The sequence below is a fragment of the Chionomys nivalis genome, chromosome 6, assembly GCF_950005125.1.
Source record: "Chionomys nivalis chromosome 6, mChiNiv1.1, whole genome shotgun sequence".
Classification (NCBI taxonomy): domain Eukaryota; kingdom Metazoa; phylum Chordata; class Mammalia; order Rodentia; family Cricetidae; genus Chionomys; species Chionomys nivalis.
This window is the reverse complement of record NC_080091.1, coordinates 98,957,355-98,976,138: the sequence shown is the minus strand read 5'-3', so window position 1 is coordinate 98,976,138 and position 18,784 is coordinate 98,957,355. Positions and strand designations below refer to the sequence as shown.

At 42.5% G+C, this 18,784-nt stretch overlaps 2 protein-coding genes across 2 annotated transcripts in view; one reads left to right on the top strand and one right to left on the bottom strand.

Annotated features, from left to right (window-relative positions):
* Art3 (ADP-ribosyltransferase 3 (inactive)) overlaps positions 1-18,784 on the top strand; it is an 88,555-nt gene that overhangs the window by 15,227 nt on the left and 54,544 nt on the right. The window lies entirely within an intron of this gene.
* Cxcl11 (C-X-C motif chemokine ligand 11) lies at positions 14,401-17,042 on the bottom strand. The gene is made up of 5 exons (XM_057772902.1): positions 17,008-17,042; positions 16,774-16,850; positions 15,374-15,500; positions 15,202-15,274; positions 14,401-14,451 (listed from the first exon to the last, which is right to left on the bottom strand). The coding sequence occupies exons 1-5, from the start codon at positions 17,040-17,042 to the stop codon at positions 14,401-14,403; spliced, it is 363 nt and encodes a 120-aa protein (XP_057628885.1).

Sequence of the window (18,784 nt, the reverse complement as noted above, 5' to 3'; positions counted from 1 at the left end):
TTTGCCTCTCCGCAGAGTTCCCGGGCTATGGCTAAGTCAACCCTGGCACTGAGGACCTCAATCATGTAGGCTTTCTTCATAGGAAAGGGCTTATACTGGTAAGGCAGTTTACCTACAGGATAAATAGCACACAGTGAATTCACAAAGCAAGGATACCCCTTTCTGTGTACTGCAGGTTCTATCCTAAAGGTTAAACAAAGGGGGACATGAAGACAGCAACTTGCAGATGATAAAATCACACAGAAAACTCAGAAGTAACATGTCAGAGATGATAGAAGGTGGTATACTGGGGGCCATCTACATAAGTAGTAAATAATTTTAAGATGTTCTATAAAAATAATTTATAGTAGCAGTAATACTTATAATAAAGTCAACAAGCAGGAAAAATCTTTTTTTGTTGTTTTTTAACTTTTCATCAATTTTTTTATTTTTTTGTTTTTATTTATTATTTATTAAAGATTTCTGCCTCCTCCCCGCCACCACCTCCCTTTTCCCTCCCCATCCTGCGATCAAGTCCCCCTCCCTCGTCACCCCGAAGAGCAATCAGGGTTCCCTGCCATAAGTCCAAGGACCACCCACCTCCATCCAGGTCTAGTAAGGTGAGCATCCAAACTACCTAGGCTCCCACAAAGCCAGTACGTGCAAAAACCCATTGCCATTGTTCTTGAGTTCTCAGTAGTCCTCATTGTCTGCTATGTTCAGCAAGTCCGGTTTTATCCCATGCTTTTTCAGACCCAGGCCAGCTGGCCTTGGTGAGTTCCTGATAGAACATCCCCATTGTCTCAGTGTGTGGGGGTGCACCCCTCGCGGTCCTGAGTTCCTTGCTCGTGCTCTCTCTCCTCCTGCTCCTGATTTGGACCTTGAGATTTCAGTCTGGTGCTCCAATGTGGATCTCTGTCTCTGTCTCCTTTCATCGTCTGATGAAGGTTAATATTCAGGAGGATGCCTATATGTTTTTCTTTGGGTTCACCTTCTTATTTAGCTTCTCTAGGATCACAAATTATAGGTTCAATGTCCTTTACTTATGGCTAGAAACCAAATATGAGTGAGTACATCCCATGTTCCTCTTTTTGGGTCTGGCTTACCTCACTCAGGATAGTGTTTTCTATTTCTGTCCATTTGCCTGCAAAATTCAGGAAGTCATTGTTTTTTACTGCTGAGTAGTACTCTAATATGTATATATTCCACACTTTCTTCATCCATTCTTCCATTGAAGGGCATCTAGGTTGTTTCCAGGTTGTGGCTATTACAAACAATGCTGCTATGAACGTAGTTGAGCATATACTTTTGTTGTATGATAGGGCATCTCTTGGGTATATTCCCAAGAGTGGTATTGCTGGGTCCAGGGGTAGGTTGATTCCGACTTTCCTGAGAAACCACCACACTGCTTTCCAAAGTGGTTGCACAAGTTTGCATTCCCACCAGCAATGGATGAGTGTACCTCTTTCTCCACAACCTCTCCAGCAAAGGCTATCATTGGTGTTTTTTATTTTAGCCATTCTGACAGGTGTAAGATGGTATCTTAAAGTTGTCTTGATTTGCATTTCCCTGATCGCTAAGGAAGTTGAGCATGACCTTAAATGTCTTTTGGCCATTTTTTTTTTTTTTTTTTTTTTTTTTGGTTTTTCGAGACAGGGTTTCTCTGTGGTTTTGGAACCTATCCTGGAACTAGCTCTTGTAGACCAGGCTGGTCTCGAACTCACAGAGATCCGCCTGCCTCTGCCTCCCAAGTGCTGGGATTAAAGACGTGCGCCACCACCGTCCCGCTCTTTTGGCCATTTGAACTTCTTCTGTTGAGAATTCTCTGTTCAGTTCAGTGCCCCATTTTTTAATTGGGTTGATTAGCCTTTTGTGGTCGAGTTTCTTGAGTTCTTTATATATTTTGGAGATCAGACCTTTGTCTGTTGCGGGGTTGGTGAAGATCTTCTCCCAGTCAGTGGGTTGCCTTTTTGTCTTAGTGACAGTGTCCTTTGCTTTACAGAAGCTTCTCAGTTTCAGGAGGTCCCATTTATTCAATGATGCCCTTAATGTCTGTGCTTCTGGGGTTACACATAGGAAGTGGTCTAAGCAGGAAAAATCTTGTTTGTACCAAGTGTAGATGAATCTAAGATACTATCAACTAAAATAATATTGAGTCAAACGTCTCATGATTTCTCGTTTGACAAAGTTCAGCAAGTCAAAAGTCGAACATCATCTTGTCTGGGCATGAGTGGCTGTAGGCACATTGTCCTGAACACGCTTAGTGGCACTGAGCTGAAGCATGTTTTATGCTAATATTCCAGTCACTGCCACAAAGTATTTGAATGGAAAAAAAAAAAAGGAACGTGTGTGCTGCATCCAAGAAAGCTTGCCTGAGGAGTGCTGAGCTAGCCATACTAGTGAGCCACAGAGGCCAGGCGGTGGTAGCGCACGCCTTTAATCCCAGCACTTGGGAGGCAGAGGCGGCCTACCTCTGTGAGTTCAAGACCACCCTGGGCTACCTGAAATTGATCTAATAAAAACAGAAATAAAACCAGGCTGGTGGTGGCTCACACCTTTAATCCCAGCACTGGGGAGGTGGAGACAGGAGTGATATGGCTGGGCGGAGAGAGGAAGATGAGGCAGGAGGAGACAGGAGCTCAGAGCGTTCAGTCTGAGGATTGGTAAGGACAGGATACCCCTTTGGTCTGTGGATTTAGGGGAGCTAAGAACTAGGTGGCTGGCCGCTTTCAGCGTTTACCCCTATATCTGACTCTGGGTTTTTATTATTAATACCAATTAGAATTTGTGCTACAGGAAAGTGATAACTTTTAAAATTTATTTTTTTTTTAAAGTTTTCAAGTCTTTTGGTCCGTTTACTTTGCTGGTAGTCGCCATTCTAGGCTCACTCTGAAAAAACAGTAAGAGTTAAAGAACTTAGTTTCCAGCCAGGCCTGGTGGCACACACCTCTAATCCCTTCACTGGGGAGGCAGAGGTAGATGAGTCTTTGTTAGTTCGAGGCCAGCCTGGTCTAGTTCCAGGACATCCAGGGCTACACAGAGAAACTGCCTTGAAAAACCAAAAGGAAAAAAAAAAAACAAAACCCAACTTAGTTTCAGTTTCCATCCCTTTGATCCAATGATTCATTCTATCACACATTTAGAAACAAATCTCAGGATAGTGTTTGGATTTGGAAGAGCTAAAGGGATGGGGTACCAGAGTTTTTTAATGTCCTTGATTTGGGTGGAGACCACATACATAGACCTTCGTGTTATAAACCTAAGTGTGCAAATGTGTGGACCAGGGATAGAATTGTATGTGCCATTATTAAAATGACAATCTAGTGTGCACACCAGAGATGCAGTAAACAGTGATGCTGGGTGAGATGACGTGTGTCTATAATTGTATCTCTGGGGAGGCTGAGGAAGGTGGACCATGGCGAATATGAAGTCATTGTGGACATATGAGTTCTAGGCCAGCCTGAGCTTCAGCATGAGACCCTGTCTCAAAAGACAACAAATGATAGTAACAATTAATAATAATAAAATAGCTACAAAGTTCTCTTCTTGGAAACCGCAAGCACAAGGCTTTATTTAGATTCCTGGTTCCTTGTTGGAAGAGAGGAGCCAAGGAAAATGTCCCTAATCATGTGGTGGTCATTCATATCTTTATTCCCAGAGCTCAGAATGCTAAGACAAGGGCATTGCCACAAATTCGAGGTAGTCTGTCCTAAATAATGAGTTCTAGGATACAGAGTGAGACAAGAAATGTGCCATAATGGAATTGTGCCACCATTTTTCTGGGTCACACCATCTTAAGAACTAGGAAGTTCTCACACTCCCTTTGATATTAGGCTGTGGCAGTATTTTGATTTAGCAATTTGGACCAGAGACTTAGATCACTGAGTTTTCAGACGACATCAGAGATCTACAGGGGAGAGCCAGGAAGGCCATGGTTAAAGAAATAAATGTAACAGCTGAAATGGGAGAACAGCGAACAGGACGCTAGGCCGAGAACAGGTGATGGGAGCTGCTTGCCCCCTCCTCCCTTCCCAGCCCCCACCCTCTCGCTTTGTCTCTGTCCCCCTTCTCCCCTTTTTCTCCCCTTCTCCAACAGGAAGGTTGTGGCTTACGATGTTTTGAAAAATCCCAGCACAGGGAATCTCAATACATGAGCAGCTTAGGGATGTGAGCAGCTCAGTGATTGATGTTCCAGAGCAAGTTTCCAGTCGAATCCCAGGCAGTCGAATGCCAAAGCCTCACAGCCATGCTGCTGTCCTGCTTGTCTGTGTTACCTTTGTCATCTGCCTCTGTTGGCAAGGAAAATCGATGACTTGAGTCTGTAAGTCAGGACATTGGTTATCTCAGCTCTAGAATCATAAACTGTCTCCGGGGAATAAGCAGTTCTCTCCTCATTCAGTCTGCCTGGCCAGGGTCAACAGGAGTGCACGTCTCACAGGGACTTCAGGGAAATAGAAGACAGCTGTGAGTCTGAGAAGGTTCTTGTTTCAGCAAGAAGTCTTGGCTCTAATGTCGACGTGACATTTCTGATGCTTGTTTCAGAAGCCAAGCTGATAATGCAAACACTGATTACAGATGAACGGAGCTCATTTGGTGACAAATGTCCACTTGGTGCTCTACTTCCCCCATTATTATTTCATTAGGATTGCTTCCATCTCCTTTAGGCAGTTGCCACTGCATTGGGTTGTAGCATGAATAATAAAAACCCAGAGACAAATATTAGGGTTCAACCTGAAGATCAGAAAAGCAAGACAGTCAACTACTAGAGAGACCTTTTACCTCTATCAAATCTTAAGACGAAAGGGGTGATATCCTGTCTCCACGAATCGTCACACTCCATACTCCAGTGAGTTCCTATCTCTTCCCCTTTATGTTCCTCTCTCTGCCCAGCCACATCAGTCTTGTCTCCCCTTTCCTAGTACTGGGATACTGGGATTAAAAGTGTGTGGCTCCTAAACACTGGGAATGAAGGTGTGAGCCACCACCCCCTGGATCTGTTTCTGGATCAGTCTTGTGCAGTGCAGGGTAGACTTGAACTCACAGCGATCCATCTGCCTCTGTCTCCAGAGTCGTGGGATTAAAGTTGTGTGCCACCACTCCCTGGCCTGTATGGCTGACTAGTATGGCTGCTTTGCCCTCTGATCTTCAGACAAGGTTTATTTATTAAAACAAATAAAATATCACTATATTAGTTTTCTAGACCACCCCTCAAATGCCCCCTAATTCTAGGCATATCTGTCAGCATTCCCTCCTTCAACCCTATCTCTCTTCCTGCTTCTCACCTGATCTTTCCTTTCCCCCCAACCCATCCCCAGTCCACCCATAAAATCTATTCTAGTTTCCCTTCCTCCATACCTAACCTCTCTGTATCTATGAATTATAATTTGGTTATCATGGCTAATATTCACATTTATGTGAATACATATAATATTTATCCTTCTGTGTCTGAGTTACCTCACTCAAGATGATTTTTTTCTAATTCCATCAATTTACCTGCAAATTTTATGATGTAGGGTTTTTTTTTGTTTTTGTTTTCCAAGACAGGGTTTTGCTGTAGTTTTGGAGCCTGTCCTGGAACTAGCTTTTGTAGACTGACCTAGAACTCAGAGAGAGATCCACTTACCTCTGCCTCCTGAGTGCTAGGATTAAAGGCATGTGCCACCACCATCTGGCTGATGTCATTTTTTTTAAACAGTTGAGTAATATTCCATTGTGTAAATGGACCACACTTTCTTTATCCATCCTTCTGTTGGAGGACGTCTAGGGTGTTTCCAGTTTCTGGCTTTTCTGTACAGAGGCAGTGTCCTTGTGGTGGGGTCCTTTGGGTATATGCTCCAAGAGTTGGTAGAGCTGGATCTTGAGGTAGATCAATTCCTATCTTCCTGAGGAACCATCACATTGACTGTAAGTTTGCACTCCCACCAACAATGAAGAAGTATTCTCCTTGCTTCATATACTAGCCATATATGAACTATCATATGTGTTATTGATCTTAGCTGTTTTAACAGGTGTAAGATGGAGTGTAAGATGGAATTTCAAAGTAGTTTTGAATTGCATTTCATTGATGTCTAGTTGAACCATTGGAAAGAAATGTTGAACATTTAAGTGTTTCTCAACCTTTTGATTTCCCTCTATTTCTAATTCTCGGTTTAGATCTGTACCCCCATTTAATTGGACGATTTATTTTTATTTATTGGTATCTAGTTTCTTGATTTGTGAATATGTTGGTTTGGAGAGGTCTTAGAGTTTATTTTTGAATCATCTTAGTTAGCATCTGTGGTAGTTAGAATGAAAATGGCCCTTATAGGAAGTGGCACTGTTAGGAGGTGTGGCTTTGTTGGAGTAGGTATGACCTTGTTGGTGGAAGTGTGTCACTCCGGGGGTAGGGTTTGAGGTCTCATATATGCTCAAGCCATGTCTAGTGTCTCAGTTCACTTCCTGTTGTGTGTGGGTCAAAGATGTAGAACTCTCACCTCCTTCTTCAGCGCCATGTTTGCCTGCATGCTGCCATGTTGCACCATGATGACAATAGAACAAGCCTGTAGACTACCTAGTTAACTGTTTTCCTTTGTAAGAGTTGCCATGGTCATGTTTTTTCTGCACAGCAATAGAAACTCAAAGACAGAAGTTGGTACCAGAAGTGGGGTATTGCTGTGATAGGCCTGACCATGCTTTTGTTTGAAAGGATATAGAACTTGGGACTGTGGATTAGAGAAGCAGTTGAATGCTTTAAGTGCTGCTTGATGGGCCATCCTAGTAGGAGCATGGAAGACAGCGGGGATGAGGGGGATTTGAACTGTGGGCCTAGCTCAAGAGGTTTCAGAGGAGAAGAATTTTAGCATGTTGCCTAAAGATTATTCTTGTAATATTTTGGTTAAGAATGTGGCTGGTTTTCGCCCTTGTCTGAAGAATCTGCCTGGGGCTAAAGTGAAGAGGTTCAGATTAATTCTGTTGGCAGAGGAAATCTCGAGACAGCCTAGTTTAGACTCTGTTGTGTGGTTATTACTGGTCACTCTGACACAGATTTATAATGAAATGGAGCAAGCTGAGTTAGGAAAATACAAGATGTACAATTTGAGGAGAAAAGGAGCACCAGGAAGTGGAATGGAACTAAGTCCTGTGTTCAAGGAGATAAACAGATCAAGAAATGGAATAAAAGGAGTGGTGACCTCCCAAGATCCCACCCACCTAAGTTTCTAACTTTAATTCTAAGGAATCAAAGAACAGCTTAAAGTAGGGCATGGTGGTGCATGCCTTTAATGTGAGCTCTTATAAGGCGGAGACTGGTGGATTTCTGAGTTTGAGGCCAATCTGGTCTACAGATTCAGTTTTAGGACAGCCAAACTTAGGCAGTGAAAGAAACCACTGAAAACAGAAAGTTGTTGAAGATGTAATTGAATGAGGGGCCATGTTCCAGCCCCAGTAAGTAGCAGAACTTGGTGGCTTTGACCACAAGGATCCAGCATTAGAGTTAAGGACAGAGGAAGGGGCTATTAAATTTGCCTCTACAAGGAACGCCATGAGGCCAGGCATGTGTCAGGGGTGTCCATGAATGGAGGCCTAGAGAGGTCATTGTGTGAAACTGTGAAGTTGGAACCTGGATTGCCTTGGAGAACCCAAGATGTTGGAGATGCCAGAATCATGGGATACCTGCCAAGGAGAGCTGCTAACAGGGAGTGGAACCAGCCCCAAGAGGAAGAAGTGTGGTGTGGTCAACAAAGCTGGAAGGAGTTGGAGATGTGAAGATTGTTTTGACATCAGACTTGGAGATGCAGAGTCTCGATTTGCACAGCTGGTTTTTGGTCTTGCTTTGGTCCAGTGTTTCCTCACTGTGTTCTCTTCCCTGTGCTTTGGAGTGGTAATGCATATCATGTGTCATTGTTCATTAGAAGTATGTGATCTGTTTTTTGATTTTATAGGGGATTACAGTTAAGAGATTGCATGAATCTCAGAAGAGACTTTGAACTTTTAAACATGGTTGAGACTGATAGACTAAGGGACTCTTGAAGTTGGACTAAATGCATTTTGTCTTATGATATTGTTACAAGCTTATGGGGGCCAGGGAGTGGAATGGGGCAATTTGAATACGACCGGAGTCTACCAAGGCTCTCACTTGAAACTGGAGTCTCCTGTTTTCTCTGACATTTGGACCACTGACAAATTTGGACTGGCTCGGTGTCGGGTATCTTCCGGGAAACACTCTTTTGTGATACTTATACAAAACTGTACATCACATTATGATCTCAGACTTAGTCAGCTTAGTTATCAGCATTTTGAAAGTAGAATTAGCAACTAAGACAAGAAGAGGCGACTATTGTCTCCCCTGCATAGAGATAACAGTTCTGTGAGTGTGTATTATTTATAATACACAGAATGTGTTGGCCACATCATAAATACTTATGTTTATTAGTTATGGATTTTTTATTTTTTTTATTTTTTTTATTCTTTTTTAATTAAAATTTCCACCTGCTCCCCGTTTCCCATTTCCCTCCCCTCCTCCCAAATATTGCCCCCTCCCCCCACTCCCCTCCCCCTATCCCCACTCCTCTTCTCCTCCCCCCACACCATTCCCCCTCCCTCTCGATACTGAAGAGCAGTCCAAATTCTCTGCCCTGCGGGAAGACGAAGGTCTTCTATCTACGTCCAGGAAGGTGAGCTTCTAAACAGGCTAAGCTCCCACAAAGCCAGTTCATGTATTAGGATTGAAACCTAGTGCCATTGTCCTTGGCTTCTCATCAGTCTTCGTTGACCGCCATGCTCAGAGAGTCCGGAATCAACCCATGCTTATTCAGTCCCAGACCAGCTGGCCTTGGTGGGCTCCTAATAAATCAGTTCCACTGTCACAGTGGGTGGGTGCATCCCTCGTGGTCCTGATTTTTTGCTCTTGTTCTCCCTCCTTCTGCTCCTCATTTGGACCTTAAGAGCTCAGACCGTTGCTCCAAATTGAGACTCTGTCTCTACCTTGATCCATCGCCAGATGAAGGTTCTAAGGTGATATGCAAGATATTCATCAGTATAGGATAGGGTCATTTCAGGTTCCCTCTCCTTAGTTGCCCAAGGTACCAGCTGGGGACATATTCCTGGACACCTGCGAACCCCTCTAGAGTCAAGTCTCTTGCCAACCCTAAGATGGCTCCCTTAGATAGGATATATACTTCGCTGCTCCCGTATCCATCCTTCCTATATCCCAACCATCCCAATCCCCCGAGCTCCTCCCATCCTCCCCTTCTCATATTTCTCATCCCATTTCCCCTTTGCCCCATGCCACCTCACCCGCAAGTTCCCATTTTTTGCCCTGCAATCTTGTCTACTTCCCCCTCTCCATGCGGATGACTATATGATTTTCTTTGGGTTCACTTTCTTATTTAACTTCTATAGGATCGCACATTATATGCTTAATGTCTTTTACTTATGGCTAGAAACCGATTATGAGTGAGTACATCCCATGTTCCTCTTTTTGGGTCTGGGATACCTCGCTCAGGATAGTGCAACAGACAAAGGTCTGATCACCAAAATATATAAAGAACTCAAGAAACTAAACTTTAAAATGCTAATGAACCCAATAAAAAAATGGGGCACTGATCTGAACAGAGAATTCTCAACAGAAGAAATTCAAATGGCCAAAAGACACCTAAGGTCATGCTCAACCTCCTTAGCGATAAGGGAAATGCAAATTAAAACAACTTTGAGATACCATCTTACACCTGTCACAATGGCTAAAATCAAAAACACCAATGATAGCCTTTGCTGGAGAGGTTGTGGAGAAAGAGGCACACTCATTCATTGCTGGTGGGAATGCAAACTTGTGCAACCACTTTGGAAATCAGTGTGGCGATTTCTCAGGAAATTAGGGATCAACCTACCCCAAGATCCAGTAATACCACTATTGGGAATATACCCAAGAGATGCCACATCAAATGACAAAAGTATCTGTTCAACTATGTTCATAGCAGCATTGTTTGTAATAGCCAAAACCTGGAAACAACCTAGATGCCCTTCAATGGAGGAATGGATGAAGAAAGTGTGGAATATATACATATTAGAGTACTACTCAGCAGTAAAAAACAATGACTTCTCGAATTTTGCGTGCAAATGGATGGAAATAGTTATGGATTTTTTTGAGATAGATTCTTGCTATGTAGCTCAAGCTTGTTTCAAATTTGTGGTACTCCAACCTCAACATCCCAAGATCTGGGATTACAGGCCACTCATATAAACACCTGATTTCGTGGGGAAGCTCATGAGGCAGGTAAAAAGATATGTTAATTCTATATGGACATAGTGGGTACCACGCTTATTATCCAAAATAGTTAAATGTAGTCTTTCCTCTCAAATAGTACTTTTCAGAAGTATTCCATGTATTTGGAGACTCTCTTGGTTAGTTAGAAGGAACAGTCTTCAATTTCTTAGTGACTGTTAGTAATTAATATTTCATGTTCTATACATTTAAAACCTAGCCTTCAGATTTCCCCGATAAACCAAAGTTTCCAAGTTAGAGGCAGTACTGTATTACCTTTCTGATGATACTGTGACCAAGTCTCTGATGAAGTCACTTGAGCATGGGTGTATTCTGGAGCACAGTTCAAGAGATACAGTCCACCCTGGGAGAGACATGGGGAAGGGCGGTGTCCTGGGTGGTGGCAGGACTTTGTAGCATGGCTTGCTCACATCTTCGAAGCTGATGAAGCAGAACATTTGGATAAAGAGGAACTCGGCTCTCAAGCTCAGTTCCTGCCCTTAGAGTCCCACATCCACCAGCTAGTCCCCATGGCCAAAGGTTCTACAATCCCTCAAAATAGTGCCGCCAGCTTGAGCCCAAGTGTTCAAATGAGAGCCTTTGGGGCACATTCCCCTGTTCTTTCAAACCTCTCAGTGTATTTCTTAATTTCCATCTCTGCTCCTTAGCGTTTTTTCTTGATTCCTTTTCTTAGTTTCTACAGTTCATCTACTCTATCCCTCAGTCTATGGCATATTTCTCATTTTCTTTTTATTTTTATCATTATCTGATTGATCTAGCCCTTTCTGTTGTGATAAAATGAACATATAACTTCTATCGTAGCCACTGAAATTATAGAGGTGATTGGTAGTGAGTACATTCCTAGCTCTGTGCTGATGCCCCGCCCCCTCCCCTGGACCCCGTCCCCATCCTGTGCTTGTTTATCTCAGATACCTGTGCCCACCAAACAGCATTCCCCTCTGTACCCCAACCTCCTGAATCCCTACCAACCCTGAACCAGTGATACACCAGATTATAACCCGAGGATATTTTCATTTTCCAAATGTATATGAAGCTATATACAAGTGCTGTAGTTGTAGGTTTTGATATAAGAAAAATAATTAATTTGTTAGTTGAAGAATCTACAGGAAGACTGGAGCAGGGCTTCTAAAACATTCCAACCTGTGATGACTTCATGTCCAAGTATGCTTATGCGACCCCAGATGCATAGTTGTATAAAATAGGCACGCAAGAAAATGATGGTAATATGCCACAAATAATATATTTTTAAAACAATAATTTGCTGTACATATAATTTTGCCATTCATGAAAGACAAGAATAGTTTCATATGAATGAGAATACACGTGGTACTTTCTTTTTACATAAAGCATTCTGTCTTAGCTGGATGCTTGACATTGGAGAGAGTGGAACATCCTCAGTGCATTTCAAAGTCTGAGGAGATCTTTTTTGTTTGTTTTTTAGTTTTTTGAGACAAGGTTTCTCTGTGTCACAGCCCTGGCTGTCCTGGAACTAGCTCTTGTAGCCCAGGCTGGCCTCAATCTCAGAGATCCGCCTGCCTCTGCCTCCCAAGTGCTGGGATTAAAGGCGTGTGCCACCATCACCTGGCTGGATATCTTTATTTCAAAATTGTCAGTGTTGAGGACACTGCTTTACATAGTTATACAAAAAAATATGATGTGTATTTAGGGCATTTCAGAAATTGTTGGAAATTCTTCTCTAATCCTCAGTTAAAATAAACTGATTTCTTTTCAACAAAGCTCAAGTCAGCAACTCAAAATGCCATGTACTTCAGTGCTGGAATTGAACCTGGGGCCTTGCACACGCCACGCAGTAGCCCTAGTATTGAGCTATATTCCCAGTCCTGTAAGGGCAGTTAAAAAACCAAATCTTTTAATACAGTCCAACCCAAGGATACCCTGTGATACTTTTACATACTGAATGATGACAGTATGAAATATGAAGAGCCTTTTTCTTTGTAATTAAGCAGCAATGTTTCTGCAAGAGCAGGCATCTCTGTATGCACAGCAGACACCTCAATTGCTGCATATGCAATGGTTTCCAGTCTGAGTGTTTCAGGCACAATTGATTGATTGCATTCATGGTGTCATGGCATGCACAGATGAGGGCCTGCATGTTCGGCCCGGCGGCCCAGCTAGCTTAGCCCCGAAATAACCACACAGAAATTGTATTAATTAAATCACTGCCTGGCCCATTAGCTCTAGCCTCGTATTGGCTAACTCTCACATCTTGATTTAACCCATTTCTATTAATCTGTATATTGCCATGTAGCAGTGGCTTACCGGCAAAGATTCAGCATGTTTGACTCTGGCGGCGGCTCCATAGCGTCTCTCCAACTCTGCCTTCTTCCTCCCAGTATTCCGCTTAATCTTCCCTGCCTACCTAAGTTCTGCTCTATCAACAGACCCAAAGCAGTTTCTTTATTAACCAATGAAAGCAGCACAAAGACAGAGGGACCTCCTACACCACAGCGCAGTGCACACATTATATGTCATGCGCTCAGAACCGAGGTGACAGCGATATCCCGAGATGAGACATGGGCAAATGCTGCTACAAACACCGTGGGCTACTGTGTCTGATCTGTTTGGTGGTTGTGCTTCCAGAGGTCTTTTACTGTTGCCAGGTGGTGTGTGTCTCCGTATTCGATGATGTTGTGATCCCCTGTTTATGGAGCTGTGGACTGACAATCAGATCTGCAAAACTGACATACACATGTGGGAGCTAGGTAGAAATGACCCATCAGGGCCAAGTCAGGTGTTAGGAAGCCACTGACAAGAGCGTCACCGCTGCTACTGAGCGGTCTTCCTGATACTGTCTTTGTGCCCTGGCTGAAGTGCAGAGGGTGGGGTAGGCACAGCCATGCCAGGTCTTTGTTGAAGTTGATAGGAAACCTCCCTTTGGTTTCTCCATCTTGGCTGGGCTCAGAAAGTCACAAGGTAAGGAATTTGCTTAAGGGAAAGGGGAGGAGGTGTTGGTTTAGGAACAATCCCTCTAATCCTAAATAAATGTGAATAGATTTTTTTATGACTACTTTTTTTTTTCCCTGGTGTTTCAAGACAGGATTTCTTTATGGCACCTGGGCTGTCCTGGAACCCATTGTGTAGACTAGGCTGGCTTCAAACTCGAAGATCCTCTTGCCTCTGCCTTTCAGGCGCTAGAGTTAAAGGCGTGCACCACCTTAGCCAGCTAGTTTCCTTTTATTTATTTAAGAATTTTCTAAAATACCTTTTCATTATATTCTTTCTCATTCCCAACTCCTCCCGTTGAAGTATATTTCTAAAGAATATACTTTATATTCTAAAGAATATACTGTGTGATGACATGTAGCTGTATGCCTCTAAAATACAAAGTAAAAAAAAAAAAAACCTGAAGGTGGAAGGCGTATCGATGCCCAGAAAGCATACGGTTGTTTATGATTTAATAACAGTCATAGGAGCTGACTAGAAAAACACAAGTTTTACTCTTTTTAAAGAAAGCCAGTTTTAGCTGTCCCTACCATTCACAGTATGACAAAGGAAATGTCCAAAGTATATATTTTTCTCGAAAACAGAATAAAAAAGAACAGATTGATAGATATGCATAGGTTTTTTTTTCAATATTTTTCTTTGGTGAACAAAAGCACTTTATATTTAAAATGTATCCAGACTATTGTAAGTGATAAAGTATATAAAAAGAAATGTACATCTTAACTCCTTTAGAATACTTTGGGGGAAACTAATGTTACTAAGGAAGCATTAGGTTCTTTCCAGAATTGTCTGCAGTACATCTCGTGAATGAACTAACAAGATGCTACATGGAAACTTTCTCCTAGATGCTTATGTGCCTTGGGGTATTTGGGGAAAGGAATGTTTATTTGTATGAAAAATTCTTTAAGGAATGTCTTACTACACACACAGATGCTTTTGAGTCCAGTACTGGACTGGGCTCCAGTAACAATGAGTCCATTGTAACCACAGAAGGTAACGCGGAATGCGCACCCATGCAGACACGTGACTTTTAGAGATAAATATTTCTATAGCCAAGCAGAATAGTTAGGCATATCAAACGTCCTAGAAGGTTTTGCAACCTGGTAATTGATGGGTGCATATTCCGAGACAGAAGGCTGGGTTGTCTCACAGTTCACGTTTGAGTAGTCGCAGTCAGACACGTAAGGTTTCCAGTCCCTTTAGGACTTCACATGGTTTTGGCGCTTTAAAGAACTCTTTCTTTCTATTGCCTGTAATTAGAAAATGAAGAATTTTTGTTTTGTTGGTTTTTTTTTAACAATCACAAAATATAGGTTTAATTACTATTTTAAACACTAAGGGTCAGGGGAAGACTAGCAAGGAAACAAACCATCAATTCTCCAGTAAGACTTGAAGCTCTGAATAATACAACATTTTTTCCTCTGAGTTTTAGAACATACAAAGATGGTAGTAAATGACCATTCGGTACAGACAAAATCCTCAGGACCTTTCTAACAATTAGATTTTAACATTTTCCACCAATAAAAACAGGTAATGTATGATTTATCCACTTAAGTCGCAGATGGTGAAAGGAAAACAGACTTCAGGTAATCAGTGTGGTATTGCTGAAGTAAGTTTGCTTTTTTTTTTTTAAGAAATAAAAACAGCAAACTGTCTTGTAGTCGGAAGTATAAAAGCAAGTATGCACATATAACAGACCACGCCAAAAACACCAGATTGCCAGTGGACATAAAAGGCAGAAGTTGCTTTCTAAAATATGAGTAGTGTTAGTATAAATTCTCTGAAAATGCAAAGTTTTATTTACTGGGTTGTTTTGTTTTCTCAGTAGTAAGAACACGTAGCAGGAAAAGGATGTTGCCATAACCCAGGACCCCATAACTGAATGCTTCATGCAGCTTTTGTTAGGATTGTTATGGGGTCTTCCTGCGGTTGCCTGCTTTCTGTGGTCCTGAGCTCTCATGGATAAGATCGCGTTCTGGCTTGGAAGTCTGGTGACCTACCTGTTGTATGATGTGTGCTTGCTTTGATTTGGGGTTCAGGCACCTTTCTCCTTTATTGGCTTTCAGGGTAACACTGTTAAGGAAGATACAGAGAAGTTTTAACCTTTGGGGGAAATGTCAACAAAGCGAAGACACCTACCCCACGGTCATCTCCAGCAAGCCCATTCCTTACATCACTTCGACTTTGGCACAGCCTCTAGTCGGGTAGATTACGGAGACTCTCTCGATATCTGCCATCCTGACCGCTTTCATTCCAGTGTTTATACAAAGACAGCGCCCCGCTCTGAACATAGTGAAGCCTAGAACAGATCACGGAACTGGTTAGTCATGCTGTGAATTGCAGTCCTGGGGGAAGGGACGGCGGCAGACACATTTCTAGAAGTCTCCTTTGTGTGCATTGGAATTAAGATCTCCCTATAATATCTCCCTCTGCTGTATGCTAATTTATTATATCCTTGATTAGTTCACTCATTGATTTTTATAAATTATTTAATTTAGGTTTCAGATAGGACTCGTTTGCTGTTTGACCCAGGCTGGCCTCCAGCTCACCAGAAAGCCCAGGATGACCTTGAACTTGAAGCAGTACATAGCAGACCCCACATTTTAGTGTTACCCTGCCTTTGCTCAGCCTCTTTAAGTCCAGAACTTACACTGTGGAGTGTGTATGCCACCAGCCAGGCACTTGATACCTGAAATAACAACTGCACAGCCTTCAGGAACACGGGAGCAAAGTGGCTCTTCTGGGTTTATTTTAAATGGTTTTCTAGCTGGCACAGACCCTGGTAGTCTGTTCTTTAGTAAATGAGCAAATAGTTAACAATTCTTTTGATCTTTGTCTTCTGAAGATCAGATTCTAGACTAAAGCTAAGTATCATAAATCTTGCTATCCTCCAGAGCTAACTGGCTTTCAGACCCCACAAGCGTCTCCAGGGAAACCACAAAGATTCGCTGCTTTCTCAGAGCAGGGAGAGTTCTAAACATGACTAGGTTTGTCTTGTAGGCCCCATATTCCTTAGCCCAGATCTGCTCTGATAGAACCATCAGAGCACAGGAGATACAGTTCTAGGTTCAGCTGATGGGGAAATGTCAATAAGGCTGCCCTTTAGAGACAGTATTCTTGGGGGGCGGGGCTGCAGAGCCTTGTCGGTACCCACGCTGCCCTAAACACACTTATCCTCCAGCGAAGTATTGATCAAACACATATAACATTACTATGACCATCGCCCCAGAGATAATTTCCTTTTTTCTATTATTCTGAAAGTATTGATTATAATAAATCAATGAGCTCTTGCTTAAACTAATTTTCACACACACCAACATAATCCCATATGAACAGACAGTGAGAGCTTCCTCTAAAGGCTCTTGCTAGGTAATTGTCAGAAAATTAAGAAATCTATAAAGTTTATCATCCATAGTTAAAATAATCTTTTCATATAAAGATTTCCAATATTTCCTGCCATTGCTAGAACTTCTAATGTGTGAAATTAAATTGACTGTGTATTTTAGAGAAAAGGATTTGAAAGATAGCACATGAGCGAACGTATCGGCACAGAAGAGAAAGGGATCATATACCTTGGACAGCTGTAGCACAGATTAGCACAGCGAAGGCTACGGCCACGCCCTTCATGTCCACCCCAGCGGCTGCTGCTCTGCCTCAGCTTTGGTGTGCTCTGCAGAGAACAGTGGGAAGGCTGAAGCAGGAGCATTTTATAGACCAGCAGTCCTTGGCAGCAGCAGGAATTTCCCTGCTTGACTCACGCCACTTTCTTGCTTCCTAGAGTTTCCCTTTCGTCCCCATGTCAGTACCTCTGCCGGTTCCTGTCTGCCGCAGTGAGGACCATGACTGGAATGTGAAAGTACTTGGGAACTGGAGTGCTGTCTGCATTGTAGCTCACCCCCAGGGGAAGCAGCTGTCTGCAGGTGCCTTTACCTACAGGTGCCTTTCTGAGCAGTGTAATTCCATGTCCCACAGACTCAGGCAGATCTTCCCAGTTCCAGCCAGCTCCTCCTCCACATAACTATAGGAAAGGACATGTGTATTGGACAGAGATTATTTGCTAACAGGTGACCTGCACTAACTTTGCATTATTTTGCTTTCAATTTCTTGTTTGAAGTTCTCTCCCCATATCTGTGCACTTCCATCTACTTCTTTTTTATGGTTTTTATTGAGCAATATATTTTTCTCTGCTCGCTTCCTTTCTTTCCCCACCCCTTCTGCCCATGATCCCCTCACTCCCATTTTACTTAGGAGATCTTGTCGTTTTCTGCATCTATTTGTGTTTGAAGTTTAAAGCCATGTGTGTGCTTGTATGGAACTAGCTCTTGAAGACCAGGCTGGACTCGAACTCACAGAGATCTGCCTCCCGAGTGCTGGGATTGAAGGCATGTGCCACCACCACCCGGCATGTGTGTGCTTTTTAGTGCATATACTTTGTATATTTATATTTATACTTTCGTATATTTTCTGTTAAGGACTATAAAGACAAAGTTGTCATCTCTTCCTTTTTCTCTTAAGTTTTCTGACTCTGTTTTAAATGTGTCATTTATAGAAACATAATGAGTTCAAGTCTAGGAGAATTGAGGATGACAGATGATCTGCTTTTATTCTGTGTCGACCTAGACGTGGAAGAGCTGAGTCCCCCATACGGGTATGGCCACGTCTGCCTTCCCTCTGAAACATAGTGTAAATGCCAAGGAAGGTTTCAGTCTTGACTTCAGGTCTTCAGATACTGGATGTGAACCTATGGTGAGCTGGGAGGGGGGCTGCTTTTGCATTGAAACCTTCTTGCCTGATTTCCTGCACCTAAGGAAGGCCCAGCCTAAGGGTTGGCAGGGATGTCCCCCCTCTTCCTCTCAGTAATCCAGTTTCCTGGAAAGCCGCCCTTTACAACAGTTCAGCAAATGTTTGCTCCCAGTCTAATGTGTGTTACAACCTGGCATTCTCAAGACTGTAACTAAATCCCTTCTTGTCAAGGCAGAATTTTGTAACTTTTGCCCCTAAGGTTTCTGCTGGCTCTGCAAATGTGGGATGGGAGAGCTCCTAAGGATTGGTTCTGACTGGTTCTTACCCGACAGTCTGTGGTGTTCCAGGAGAAAGACTTTTTCAGATCATGCCCCTCACCCATGGATCCCCTGTGCCCTGTGAGATTTAGTGCTTGTGATCTGGAATGTGTCGTTCATCTCCTGTCTGAGCCCCTTAACTCACCATATCTTCATGACTTTTTTTTTTTGACATGGCCTCCTGCTATGGAGTTCAGGTTGGCTTAGCTCGTGACTATCTCCTTGCCTCGGCATTTCAAATGCTGAGAATATAGGCACGTGCCAATATGACTGGGCTCTCATTTATTTCCTTGAAAAAGTGATATCTTAATATTCATATTATGTAATGATTATTTCTTCTAATTTTATAGAACTGACTGTTCTTGCGGAGCTTATCTAGGAATAATGTAAAGTGCATCCATGATTTTAAATCTCTAGTAGCCACAGTTAAAAAAATAAAAATAGCTGAAAATAATTTAAGCAATATATTTAATGTAATTCGAAACATAAGAGATTATTTTGCTGTTTAATCAGCATTGAATGA

What these genes read in the sequence shown, in the direction of transcription:
- Cxcl11 (XM_057772902.1), bottom strand. Translation starts at nt 17,042, where the DNA reads ATGGTCCTCACTGCGGCAGACAGGAACCGGCAGAG. An exon ending in CTGTGCTACAGCTGTCCAAG is followed by an intron (nt 15,501 to 16,773) that starts GTATATGATCCC and finishes GATCTGTTCTAG; the next exon opens with GCTTCACTATGTTCAGAGCG. An exon ending in AAGCACACATCATACAACAG is followed by an intron (nt 14,452 to 15,201) that starts GTAGGTCACCAG and finishes TTCTAATTACAG; the next exon opens with GCAATAGAAAGAAAGAGTTC.